This window comes from Salvelinus alpinus, chromosome 35 (genome assembly GCF_045679555.1).
Source record: "Salvelinus alpinus chromosome 35, SLU_Salpinus.1, whole genome shotgun sequence".
NCBI classification, from domain to species: domain Eukaryota; kingdom Metazoa; phylum Chordata; class Actinopteri; order Salmoniformes; family Salmonidae; genus Salvelinus; species Salvelinus alpinus.
The window spans coordinates 4,570,169-4,585,645 of record NC_092120.1 but is presented as its reverse complement, the minus strand read 5'-3'; the positions used below and the strand labels follow the sequence as shown (position 1 = coordinate 4,585,645).

Here is a 15,477-nt window from a genome sequence, read left to right as displayed (position 1 = left end):
GCACTGTATTGTCCTCAAAGCGAGCAAAAAAGTTATTAAGCCTGTCTGGGAGCAAGACATCCTGGTCCGCGACGGGGCTGGTTTTCTTTTTGTAATCCGTGATTGACTGTAGACCCTGCCACATACCTCTTGTGTCTGAGCTGTTGAATTGCGACTCTATTTTGTCTCTGTACTGGGACTTAGCTTGTTTGATTGTCTTGCGGAGAGAATAGCTACACTGTTTGTATTCGGTCATGTTTCCGGTCACCTTGCCCTGGTTAAAAGCAGTGGTTCGCGCTTTCAGTTTCACGCGAATGCTGCCGTCAATCCACGGTTTCTGGTTTGGGAATGTTTTAATCGTTGCTGTGGGTACGACATCGTCAATGCACTTTCTAATGAACTCGCTAACCGAATCAGCATATTCGTCAATGTTGTTGTTTGACGCAATGCGGAACATATTCCAATCCGCGTGATCGAAGCAGTCTTGAAGCGTGGAATCAGATTGGTCGGACCAGCGTTGAACAGACCTGAGCGAGGGAGCTTGTTGTTTTAGTTTCTGTTTGTAGGCTGGAAGCAACAAAATGGAGTCGTGGTCAGCTTTTCCGAAAGGAGGGCGGGGGAGGACCTTATATGCGTCGCGGAAGTTAGTATAACAATGATCCAAGGTTTTACCAGCCCTGGTAGCACAATCGATATGCTGATAGAATTTAGGGAGTTTTGTTTTCAGATTAGCCTTGTTAAAATCCCCAGCTACGATGAATGCAGCCTCAGGGTGTGTGGTTTCCAGTTTACAAAGAGTCAGATAAAGTTCGTTCGGGGCCATCGATGTGTCTGCTTGGGGGGGAATATATACGGCTGTGATTATAATCGAAGAGAATTCCCTTGGTAGATAAAGCGGTCGACATTTGATTGTGAGGAGTTCTAGATCAGGTAAACAGAATGACTTGAGTTCCTGTATGTTGTTATGATCACACCACGTCTCGTTAATCAAAAGGCATACACCCCCGCCCCTCTTCTTACCAGAAAGATGTATGTTTCTGTCGGCGCGATGCGTGAAGAAACCAGCTGGCTGCACCGACTCCGTGAAGCAGAGAACGTTACAATCTCTGATGTCTCTCTGGAATGTTACCCTTGCTCGGATTTCATCAACCTTATTGTCAAGAGACTGGACATTGGCGAGTAGTATGCTAGGGAGTGGAGCGCGATGTGCCCGTCTCCGAAGCCTGACCGGGAGACCGCTACGTTTGCCCCTTTTACGGCGTCGCATAGGGTCGCCGGCTGGGATCAGATCCATTGTATTGGGTGGAAGGCAAAACACTGGATCCGTTTCGGGAAAGTCATATTCCTGGTTGGAACAATGGTGAGTTGACGTTGCTCTTATATTCAGTAGTTCCTCCCGACTGTATGTAATGAAACCTAAGATTACCTGGGGTACCAATGTAAGGAATAACACATAAAAAAACAAAATACTGCATATTTTCCAAGGAACGCGAAGCCCCAGGGAGAGGATGCTGGTGGTCTGTGCTGGGAGGGGGACCCCAGGGAGAGGATGCTGGTGGTCTGTGGTGGGAGGGGGACCCCAGGGAGAGGATGCTGGTGGTCTGTGGTGGGAGGGGGACCCCAGGGAGAGGATGCTGGTGGTCTGTGGTGGGAGGGGGACCCCAGGGAGAGGATGCTGGTGGTCTGTGTTGGGAGGGGGACCTCAGGGAGAGGATGCTGGTGGTCTGTGTTGGGAGGGGGACCCCAGGGAGAGGATGCTGGTGGTCTGTGGTGGGAGGGGGACCTCAGGGAGAGGATGCTGGTGGTCTGTGGTGGGAGGGGGACCCCAGGGAGAGGCTACTGGTGGTCTGTGGTGGGAGGGGGACCTCAGGGAGAGGATGCTGGTGGTCTGTGTTGGGAGGGGGACCCCAGGGAGAGGATACTGGTGGTCTGTGGTGGGAGGGGGACCCCAGGGAGAGGATGCTGGTGGTCTGTGGTGGGAGGGGGACCCCAGGGAGAGGATGCTGGTGGTCTGTGGTGGGAGAGGGCCCCAGGGAGAGGATGCTGGTGGTCTGTGTTGGGAGGGGGACCTCAGGGAGAGGATGCTGGTGGTCTGTGTTGGGAGGGGGACCTCAGGGAGAGGATGCTGGTGGTCTGTGGTGGGAGGGGGACCTCAGGGAGAGGATGCTGGTGGTCTGTGGTGGGAGGGGGACCTCTGGGAGAGGATGCTGGTGGTCTGTGGTGGGAGGGGGACCTCAGGGAGAGGATGCTGGTGGTCTGTGGTGGGAGGGGGACTGTGTTGGGAGGGGGACCCCAGGGAGAGGATGCTGGTGGTCTGTGTTGGGAGGGGGACCTCAGGGAGAGGATGCTGGTGGTCTGTGGTGGGAGGGGGACCCCAGGGAGAGGATGCTGGTGGTCTGTGTTGGGAGGGGGACCTCAGGGAGAGGATGCTGGTGGTCTGTGTTGGGAGGGGGACCTCAGGGAGAGGATGCATCTCAGTCCATCCATCTGCTTCTTACTGCACCATCACTCAACCTCCCCGAGAAAGGCCTCTCTCTCTCAAGGCCATGTGTAAAACAAGTGCATGTACACGCAGACCTGCACACACACACACACACACACACACACACACACACACACACACACACACACACACACACACACACACACACACACACACACACACACACACACACACACACACACACACACACACACACACACACACACACATAGACATGAGCACACACACGCAGGCACACGTGTGCACATACACACAAGCGTGCACACGCACATTTATACTCACACTCATATTCACTTCCAGCTTTGCAGTACACTACCTAAATAAAACAGTTTACATCAAGTTCACTGCTGAAAAATAGCACATGGAAGAGAACAACATCACCTCATAAAGCCAAGAGACAAATTATTCTTAATTGTTATTGTTTACCAAGTCACATGATTCAGGATTAGACTGTGGACAAGCAGGCAGTGACTCACATTTTCTCCCCTGGAAGGACTTGAGTGTGTCTGAGGTGAGAGGCAGGGGCGTCATGCACCCATTATTTTGGAGGGGGCACAAAGTACGTGAGGATGGAGGGAGGTTGTACACAGATTTCAACAGGTTGAGTGAAAATTGTCGGAGAATAGCTTTTTCCTGCAGTCTAGAGCCATAATCATTATACCTAATGATATGTCTATGTCTATTTTTCTGCATAGGTTATTGAAGCATACCTCTTTACCTGTTCAATTGTCATTTTAATGAATGCTGCACGTTGATTCTTTAAGAATTAAAAACATTGAGGCTTTTCTAAAGTCTAGGAATCATGCCAGCAGGCCTCCCAGCTACGTTAGTTAGACAAGCGACTCTAACTTGATTGATTGCCTGAAATGGCTTGGTAACTGGTTTTGAGGTTGTGAGATTGGGAACCTATCTCGCTGGATAGCTAAAGCCAAATTCATAAAAAGCTTGGTGGGTAGTATTACAGAGAAACAACATTTCAGTTTTAGTTATTCATCAATAAGGAATCAATAAGCTACATAGCTTGATCAAAATCAAACACTGTGTCTGTCACTTGAAACTGTCTCTCCTCTTCCACTGACGATACTGTCTACAAGCGCTAGTCTAGCGGCTAGAATATCTAACGTCCTGCCTAGCATGTCTTTGCTCCGTGGTGCACCTTGGAAGGAACCATTTACCAGGGAGAATGGGGGGGGGGGTACTCTTTGACTGGTCCAGTCAGTGTGCCCCCTTCGCAAAATATACCTCTGACAAATCTTTTTATAAATAATGACAAATGGTAGGCTTTAAAATGTATGTTTAGTAGTTAATTTATCATCTGAAAATAAAAAAACAGGACAAATCTATGGGCATGACACCTCTGGTGAGAGGGACCTGAAGGTGCTTGGCTGATTAGAGGTTATGACTTGGTACTCTTTGTATAGCCCTTGTGGATCAGGGCTAACAGCTATTAGCATCACAATGTAGAAATAATAGATTTATAAGAGGAAGGGCTTCCACAGAGCCATTAACATCCACTTCATCTAATGAGGCCATTGGACACATGCAAATCGATTCAGAGATTTGACCCCGAAACATGGTAAACAATCCAAGCAGTGAAAATGCACAACCTTGCCAAGTCCCCTTTGTGCTCATTTGTAGTGGGGCCACAAGCCTGCAGTGGCACATACTGTAAATATATACACGTGCATGTGCATTAAAAACAATGTTTGAAAATGTATCTCTTAAATCCTTTGTTGTTGTTGTAAGGAATTCTTTACAGTCATGTTTGTTTTCCATCATATTTTAAATAACTTGAAGAAAAAACACTTTATGACACTGTCATGAAGCATTATGACCATCCTGTGTCACTTTACATGGACTAAGAAAATACACTTTATGACTCTGTCAAGAAGCATTATTACCATCATAATCATATAAGCCAGATAGGCCTATCACGTACATGCCTGCCTTTATGTCAGTCGTCAGTCAAAAATAAGTTGTCTTGTCCTGCTCTTAAAATCTGCTCCTGCATTCATCCCAGTCATCAGCAACAGACCAATGGGGTACATTTAACATTTTAGTAATTTAGCAGATGCTCTTATCCAGAGCGACTTTCAGTTAGTGCATTCATCTTAAGATAGCTAGGGGGGACAACCACATATTACAGGCATAGTAAGTACACTTTTCCTCAATAAAGTAGTTATCAGCAAAGTCAGTGATGGAAAATGGAGCGGTGGGGTTCAGAAAAGTTCAGATTTTTTTTTCTTCTCTGAATTATATAATTACGGGTAGGTGCATGTCTGACATCAATGTGTGCACAATTACAATGATAATTGAACTAAAATTATCAATTTCAGTAAATGTTATACAGTGGGGAGAACAAGTATTTGATACACTGCCGATTTTGCAGGTTTTCCTACTTACAAAGCATGTAGAGGTCTGTAATTTTTATCATAGGTACACTTCAACTATGAGAGACGGAATTTAAAACAAAAATCCAGAAAATCACATTGTATGATTTTTAAGTAATTAATTTGCATTTTATTGCATGACATAAGTATTTGATACATCAGAAAAGCAGAACTTAATATTTGGTACAGAAACCTTTGTTTGCAATTACAGAGATCATACGTTTCCTGTAGTTCTTGACTAGGTTTGCACACACTGCAGCAGGGATTTTGGCCCACTCCTCCCTACAGACCTTCTCCAGATCCTTCAGGTTTCGGGGCTGTCGCTGGGCAATACGGACTTTCAGCTCCCTCCAAAGATTTTCTATTGGGTTCAGGTCTGGAGACTGACTAGGCCACTCCAGGACCTTGAGATGCTTCTTACGGAGCCACTCCTTAGTTGCCATGGCTGTGTGCTTCGTGTCGTTGTCATGCTGGAAGACCCAGCCACGACCCATCTTCAATGCTCTTACTGAGGGAAGGAGGTTGTTGGCCAAGATCTCGCGATGCATGGCCCCATCCATCCTCCCCTCAATACGGTGCAGTCGTCCTGTCCCCTTTGCAGAAAAGCATCCCCAAAGAATGATGTTTCCACCTCCATGCTTCACGGTTGGGATGGTGTTCTTGGGGTTGTACTCATACTTCTTCTTCCTCCAAACACGGCGAGTGGAGTTAGACCAAAAAGCTCTATTTTTGTCTCATCAGACCACATGACCTTCTCCAATTCCTCCTCTGGATCATCCAGATGGTCATTGGCAAACTTCAGACGGGCCTGGACATGCACTGGCTTAAGCAGGGGGACCTTGCGTGCGCTGCAGGATTTTAATCCATGACGGCGTAGTGTGTTACTAATGGTTTTCTTTGAGACTGTGGTCCCAGCTCTCTTCAGGTCATTGACCAGGTCCTGCCGTGTAGTTCTGGGCTGATCCCTCACCTTCCTCATGATCATTGATGCCCCACGAGGTGAAATCTTGCATGGAGCCCCAGACCGAGGGTGATTGACCGTCATCTTGAACTTCTTCCATTTTCTAATAATTGCGCCAACAGTTGTTGCCTTCTCACCAAGCTGCTTACCTATTGTCCTGTAGCCCATCCCAGCCTTGTGCAGGTCTACAATTTTATCCCTGATGTCCTTACACAGCTCTCTGGTCTTGGCCATTGTGGAGAGGTTGGAGTCTGTTTGATTGAGTGGGTGGACAGGTGTCTTTTATACAGGTAACGAGTTCAAACAGGTGCAGTTAATACAGGTAATGAGTGGAGAACAGGAGGGCTTCTTAAAGAAAAACTAACAGGTCTGTGAGAGCCGGAATTCTTACTGGTTGGTAGGTGATCAAATACTTATGTCATGCAATAAAATGCAAATTAATTATTTAAAAATCATACAATGTGATTTTCTGGATTTTTGTTTTAGATTCCGTCTCTCACAGTTGAAGTGTACCTATGATAAAAATGACAGACCTCTACATGCTTTGTAAGTAGGAAAACCTGCAAAATCGGCAGTGTATCAAATACTTGTTCTCCCCACTGTATATCATAAACGTACTGTTGACAAGTAGGCTATGGTGTAATGAAATGTTTTGCTTTGTGTGGTAGGTTTTGTGGGTTTTGACACTCTTGTGTAGGTGTCATAACCAGCCATAAAATAACTACTGTGGTAGGTTTTGTGGGTTTTGACACTCTTGTGTAGGTGTCATAACCAGTCATAAAATAACTACTGTGGTAGGTTTTGTGGGTTTTGACACTCTTGTGTAGGTGTCATAACCAGCCATAAAATAACTACTGTGGTAGGTTTTGTGGGTTTTGACACTCTTGTGTAGGTGTCATAACCAGCCATAAAATAACTACTGTGGTAGGTTTTGTGGGTTTTGACACTCTTGTATAGGTGTCATAACCAGTCATAAAATAACTACTGTGGTAGGTTTTGTGGGTTTTGACACTCTTGTGTAGGTGTCATAACCAGCCATAAAATAACTACTGTGGTAGGTTTTGTGGGTTTTGACACTCTTGTATAGGTGTCATAACCAGTCATAAAATAACTACTGTGGTAGGTTTTGTGGGTTTTGACACTCTTGTGTAGGTGTCATAACCAGCCATAAAATAACTACTGTGGTAGGTTTTGTGGGTTTTGACACTCTTGTGTAGGTGTCATAACCAGTCATAAAATAACTACTGTGGTAGGTTTTGTGGGTTTTGACACTCTTGTGTAGGTGTCATAACCAGTCATAAAATAACTACTGTGGTAGGTTTTGTGGGTTTTGACACTCTTGTGTAGGTGTCATAACCAGCCATAAAATAACTACTGTGGTAGGTTTTGTGGGTTTTGACACTCTTGTGTAGGTGTCATAACCAGTCATAAAATAACTACTGTGGTAGGTTTTGTGGGTTTTGACACTCTTGTGTAGGTGTCATAATGATTATTCACTCAAGCACTAATGGTAAGATGCCTCATTGGCAGTCACCATCACAGCCTTATCATGATTGACAATGGTTTTACCGCCTGTCCTTCTCATCTCCGATAATTCAGTGGTGGTTAAGACTTGACTGCGTGCCGTTCCTTCATTCAGCACTTGAGTTCGAATCTCACGGTAAAGGAGGAGGTATTATGTGTGAGAGAGATGGATAAAGAGTTTTTTCTGGGAACAATGATGATGATTCTGTTTGGGAGTGCATTGCATAGCATAGTGAATGATTATTTCAGCCTTTTGAACAGATCTGGATCCCGGAGTAACGTTAGATTGTAGCGGTGCTAATCTTCAGCCACTTCAGCATGATCAAAGGATTAGGCAGAGCAGTGTTCTAATCATCCCCGGCGCCCTGCGGAGACATGGAAACGCACGTCTCCACCGAGAAAAATGTGTGATTGTGAAAACAGAGAGGCCAAATAAGGAGAGATGAAACCCTAATTTAACAAACAGACAGGTTGAGGAGAGGAGAGGGAAAGGAGAGAAAAGTCCAAAACAATTTTTAAAACTCTAATATTTAGTTCTATAAAAACTCTTGTTCTTCGAACTGTCGTTCATATCTACTTAAGTTGCTTTCTCACAAATATAAATATACCAACTTTTCAAATATAAGCTCTGCAAATGCTCTCTCATTTAATACATTCCAATTTAACAGCTATTTGTGACCCAGGCAAACTTCAATGATTTCGATACCTGTTAGTCTTCTTCCAAATATCTCATTAGCTTTGTGTGATCAGTGAAGGTCTTTTATAGTCGCAGGTGGTTCTGAGGGAAGCCCACCTCTGTACTATCCTGTGTGTGTTAGTGTTAGCTAACTATGTGGTTATCTGCCTCCTCGTCCATGTATTCAGAGCCAGTGCCCCTGCCTTATCAGCAGTCTGTAGCTTGCATGCTCAATCGCCTGATTTGTCAAGGGTGACTCCAAAAGATTCTGATAGGCACTTTGCAAATCACCCAGTTGATCTAAAATATCGACCAGCCACAAAAAGTCATTACACACAATAATGGCGGGTGGGACCTTGGACGAAGTGACTTAATTAGGTTTCAAATGCCTTCAAAAATGCCTTCAAATCCCTGGGCCCTGGGTCTTTACTGACATTACAGCTGGAGAAAGACTACTACTACTGACAATACTACTGCTCCTACTGATACACAATGATATTAACTATCTACAGAAAATAAATGGAATTGATTGATAATCCTAATGCTATAATCATTCTACTGGTACTACTACTACTACTACTACTACCACTACTAACGACTTATATCACTACACATAATAGGTTCATATTAATACTTTCTGTTGAGGTGTTCAATATGTACTTTGGCTGTATAGTTCATCATTGCTGTATCGCTGTAGAGCTGTAATTATTAGATATTCTTTAGATTGCCATTTTGTGAGGGTGGTTACAGTCATTAGCATGTTCTACTCTATTGCTTTGTCTGTATCTCTATGTGTCTCTCTGTGTCTCTCTGTGTCTCTCTCTATGTCTCTCTGTGTCTCTCTCTGTGTCTCTCTATGTCTCTCTGTGTCTCTCTCTGTGTCTCTCTATGTCTCTCTGTGTCTCTCTATGTCTCTCTGTGTCTCTCTCTGTGTCTCTCTATGTCTCTCTGTGTCTCCCTATGTCTCTCTGTGTCTCTCTCTCTCTGTCTGCTCAGTACGAGATAATAATTAAATGAGGGAGAAAAGCAACACAAGAAAGTCTCTCAACAGTAAATTACATGTTTTCCTAATGACAATGAGTGTTCTATTTACCCTCTTTCTGCTTGTCTGTGTGTTTGTCTCTCTGCCAACCACGGTGTCATTGGAGAATCTATATTTTAGAGCATCACAAACTGATGATAATATATTTTTTATATCTGCACTAATTAAATTACTTTCCTTCTGAGCTCAATCCAATTTGTTCAACCTCACAGGCACAGCTTTTGATAGGAGATGATCCTGACCAATATTTATACATTCACCATGATATATCTAGCTTTTGAAACAAACCTCAAATAAATAACATTCTGTTTTGATTGATTTAGAGTTTGTGTGTGCATCGGTACTACTGTATAAATGTCTGTTTTATGCAATAAACCCACCAGCAATATCACTATCAAGACTGACTCTCCTCCAACTCCTTTTATGACATGATTGAATCATAGCCTAACAGTCATCATTCTCTCTGTTTCTTCCTTGCTGTGTAGAAAACCAAGATCTCCACGTACGACAAGATGTGGGAGTTTATGAGCAGTCGGAGGCACTCTGTGATGGTGAAGGATATTGACGAAGGGATCCATCGAGTTCTCACCTCAGACTACGCCTTCCTCATGGAGTCCACCACCATCGAGTTTGTCACCCAGCGCAACTGCAACCTTACCCAGATAGGGGGTCTCATCGACTCCAAAGCCTACGGCGTGGGAACCCCCATGGGTACGTCCTCCTCTCAACATAGTACAACACACACATATACCTACTTCTCAAGCACAATTTCTGCAACCACTCTCGCCTATTTCAAAAGTTAGGACAAAAGACTGAGCCATACTCCCACCCACAGTACATTCTCCATAACCCTGAGACATGACCCAAGCAATAACGTTCAGTATCATAGCACCCTGCATTAAGATAAGGTTTATTATGTTGTTTAATAACACAGCCCACTACGCTATAGCATGTTTATCATTTAATAACACAGTCCACTACGCTATAGCATGTTTATCATTTAATAACACAGTCCACTACGCTATAACATGTTTATCATTTAATAACACAGTCCACTATGCTATAACATGTTTATCATTTAATAACACAGTCCACTACGCTATAGCATGTTTATCATTTAATAACACAGTCCACTACGCTATAACATGTTTATCATTTAATAACACAGTCCACTACGCTATAACATGTTTATCATTTAATAACACAGTCCACTACGCTATAACATGTTTATCATTTAATAACACAGTCCACTACGCTATAGCATGTTTATCATTTAATAACACAGTCCACTACGCTATAACATGTTTATCATTTAATAACACAGTCCACTACGCTATAACATGTTTATCATTTAATAACACAGTCCACTACGCTATAACATGTTTATCATTTAATAACACAGTCCACTACGCTATAACATGTTTATCATTTAATAACACAGTCCACTACGCTATAACATGTTTATCATTTAATAACACAGTCCACTACGCTATAACATGTTTATCATTTAATAACACAGTCCACTACGCTATAACATGTTTATCATTTAATAACACAGTCCACTACGCTATAACATGTTTATCATTTAATAACTCAGTCCACTACGCAATAACATGTTTATCATTTAATAACACAGTCCACTACGCTATAACATGTTTATCATTTAATAACTCAGTCCACTACGCAATAACATGTTTATCATTTAATAACACAGTCCACTGCGCTATAACATGTTTATCATTTAATAACACAGTCCACTACGCAATAACATGTTTATCATTTAATAACACAGTCCACTACGCTATAACATGTTTATCATTTAATAACACAGTCCACTACGCTATAACATGTTTATCATTTAATAACACAGTCCACTACGCTATAACATGTTTATCATTTAATAACACAGTCCACTACGCTATAACATGTTTATCATTTAATAACACAGTCCACTACGCTATAACATGTTTATCATTTAATAACACAGTCCACTACGCTATAACATGTTTATCATTTAATAACACAGTCCACTACGCAATAACATGTTTATCATTTCATAACACAGTCCACTATGCTATAACATGTTTATCATTTAATAACACAGTCCACTACGCAATAACATGTTTATCATTTCATAACACAGTCCACTACGCTATAACATGTTTATCATTTAATAACACAGTCCACTACGCTATAACATGTTTATCATTTAATAACACAGTCCACTACGCAATAACATGTTTATCATTTAATAACACAGTCCACTACGCTATAGCATGTTTATCATTTAATAACACAGTCCACTACGCTATAACATGTTTATCATTTAATAACACAGTCCACTACGCAATAACATGTTTATCATTTAATAACACAGTCCACTACGCTATAGCATGTTTATCATTTAATAACACAGTCCACTACGCTATAACATGTTTATCATTTAATAACACAGTCCACTACGCAATAACATGTTTATCATTTAATAACACAGTCCACTACGCTATAACATGTTTATCATTTAATAACACAGCCCACTACGCTATAACATGTTTATCATTTAATAACACAGTCCACTACGCTATAACATGTTTATCATTTAATAACACAGTCCACTACGCTATAACATGTTTATCATTTAATAACACAGTCCACTACGCTATAACATGTTTATCATTTAATAACACAGTCCACTACGCAATAACATGTTTATCATTTAATAACACAGTCCACTACGCTATAACATGTTTATCATTTAATAACACAGTCCACTACGCTATAACATGTTTATCATTTAATAACACAGTCCACTACGCTATAACATGTTTATCATTTAATAACACAGTCCACTACGCTATAACATGTTTATCATTTAATAACACAGTCCACTACGCTATAACATGTTTATCATTTAATAACACAGTCCACTACGCAATAACATGTTTATCATTTAATAACACAGTCCACTACGCTATAACATGTTTATCATTTAATAACACAGTCCACTACGCTATAACATGTTTATCATTTAATAACACAGTCCACTACGCAATAACATGTTTATCATTTAATAACACAGTCCACTACGCAATAACATGTTTATCATTTAATAACACAGTCCACTACGCTATAACATGTTTATCATTTAATAACACAGTCCACTACGCTATAACATGTTTATCATTTAATAACACAGTCCACTACGCAATAACATGTTTATCATTTAATAACACAGTCCACTACGCTATAACATGTTTATCATTTAATAACACAGTCCACTACGCAATAACATGTTTATCATTTAATAACACAGTCCACTACGCAATAACATGTTTATCATTTAATAACACAGTCCACTACGCTATAACATGTTTATCATTTAATAACACAGTCCACTACGCAATAACATGTTTATTATTTAATAACACAGTCCACTGCGCTATAACATGTTTATCATTTAATAACACAGTCCACTACGCTATAACATGTTTATCATTTAATAACACAGTCCACTACGCTATAACATGTTTATCATTTAATAACACAGTCCACTACGCTATAACATGTTTATCATTTAATAACTCAGTCCACTACACTATAACATGTTTATCATTTAATAACACAGTCCACTACGCTATAGCATGTTTATCATTTAATAACACAGTCCACTACGCTATAACATGTTTATCATTTAATAACTCAGTCCACTACACTATAACATGTTTATCATTTAATAACACAGCCCACTATGCTATAACATGTTTATCATTTAATAACACAGTCCACTACGCTATAACATGTTTATCATTTAATAATACAGTCCACTACGCTATAACATGTTTATCATTTAATAACACAGTCCACTACGCTATAACATGTTTATCATTTAATAACACAGTCCACTACGCTATAACATGTTTATCATTTAATAACACAGTCCACTACGCAATAACATGTTTATTATTTAATAACTCAGTCCACTACGCTATAACATGTTTATCATTTAATAACACAGTCCACTACGCAATAACATGTTTATTATTTAATAACTCAGTCCACTACGCTATAACATGTTTATCATTTAATAACACAGTCCACTACGCTATAACATGTTTATCATTTAATAACACAGTCCACTACGCTATAACATGTTTATCATTTAATAACACAGTCCACTACGCAATAACATGTTTATTATTTAATAACTCAGTCCACTACGCTATAACATGTTTATCATTTAATAACACAGTCCACTACGCTATAACATGTTTATCATTTAATAACTCAGTCCACTACGCTATAACATGTTTATCATTTAATAACACAGTCCACTACGCTATAACATGTTTATCATTTAATAACACAGTCCACTACGCTATAACATGTTTATCATTTAATAACACAGTCCACTACGCTATAACATGTTTATCATTTAATAACACAGTCCACTACGCAATAACATGTTTATCATTTAATAACACAGTCCACTACGCTATAACATGTTTATCATTTAATAACACAGTCCACTACGCTATAACATGTTTATCATTTAATAACACAGTCCACTACGCAATAACATGTTTATCATTTAATAACACAGTCCACTACGCTATAACATGTTTATCATTTAATAACACAGTCCACTACGCTATAACATGTTTATCATTTAATAACACAGTCCACTACGCTATAACATGTTTATCATTTAATAACACAGTCCACTACGCTATAACATGTTTATCATTTAATAACACAGTCCACTACGCAATAACATGTTTATCATTTAATAACACAGTCCACTATGCTATAACATGTTTATCATTTAATAACACAGTCCACTACGCTATAACATGTTTATCATTTAATAACACAGCCCACTATGCTATAACATGTTTATCATTTAATAACACAGTCCACTACGCTATAACATGTTTATCATTTAATAACACAGTCCACTACGCTATAACATGTTTATCATTTAATAATACAGTCCACTGCGCTATAACATGTTTATCATTTAATAACACAGTCCACTATGCTATAACATGTTTATCATTTAATAACACAGCCCACTATGCTATAACATGTTTATCATTTAATAACACAGTCCACTACGCTATAACATGTTTATCATTTAATAACACAGTCCACTACGCAATAACATGTTTATCATTTAATAACACAGCCCACTACGCTATAGCATGTTTATCATTTAATAACACAGCCCACTACGCTATAACATGTTTATCATTTAATAATACAGCAAACATTCTACGTGTATAATGCTTTCATATTATTCCATAAAGTTACTCAACAATCCAGCACACTAATCTATAATAGGAAAATGCTGTATAGATCAAATCAAATCAAACTGTATTGGTCACGTACACAGTTTAGAGCAGGTATAACATGTGCAGTGAAACGCTTGTGTGCTAGCTTCATCAACACTGTAGTAGAATAATCAATATCAAATATCAGATTTGCTCTCTCTGACTTTTCAAACAGAATGACTCCCTTGCACTAATGAGGTGTATGTGTGTGTATGTGTGTGTGTGTGTATGTGTGTGTGTGTATATGTGTGTGTGTATATGTGTGTGTGTGAGAGAGAGTGTGTAAGCACCCAGGGACCCTAAGGGGCCAAGCAGCCGATGAAAGAATGGAGAGAAGAAATATCTGACATACAGTTGAAGTCGGAAGTTTACATACACTTAGGTTGGAGTCATTAAAACTCGTTTTTCAACCACTCCACAAATTTCTTGTTAACAAACTAAAGTTTTGGCAAGTCGGTTAGGACATCTATTTTGTGCATGACACAAGTAATTTTTCCAACAATTGTTTACAGACAGATTATTTCACTTATAATTCACTGTATCACAATTCCAGTGGGTCAGAAGTTTACATACACGAAGTTGACTGTGCCTGTAAACAGCTTGGAAAATTCCAGAAAATGATGTCATGGCTTTAGAAACTTCTGATAGGCTAATTGACACTATTTGAGTCAATTGGAGATGTACCTGTGGATGTATTTCAAGGCCTCCCTTTTGCTTGACATCATGAGAAAATCTAAATAAATCAGCTAAGACCTCAGAAAATATTGTAGTCTGGTTCATCCTTGGGAGAAATTTCCAAATGCCTGAAGGTACCAAATTCATCTGTACAAACAATAGTACGCAAGTATAAACACCATGGGACCATGCAGCCATCATACTGCTCAGGAAGGAGACGCGTTCTGTCTCCTAGAGATGAACGTACTGCGAAAAGTGCAAATCAATCCCAGAACAACAGCAAAGGACCTTGTGAAGATGCTGGAGGAAGCAGGTACAAAAGTATCTATATCCATAGTAAAACGAGTCCTATATCGACATAACCTGAAAGGCTGCTCAGCAAGGAAGAAGCCACTGC

At 40.3% G+C, this 15,477-nt stretch overlaps 1 protein-coding gene across 3 annotated transcripts in view; it reads left to right on the top strand.

The window, feature by feature from the left end:
* Positions 1 to 15,477, top strand: part of LOC139564555 (glutamate receptor ionotropic, kainate 2) — a 305,593-nt gene that overhangs the window by 266,868 nt on the left and 23,248 nt on the right. For all 3 annotated transcript variants that reach the window (XM_071384173.1, XM_071384174.1, XM_071384175.1), the window contains one exon: positions 9,561 to 9,786. In XM_071384173.1, the coding sequence (XP_071240274.1) occupies positions 9,561 to 9,786 (226 nt within the window). The remainder of the gene's footprint in view (positions 1 to 9,560; positions 9,787 to 15,477) is intronic.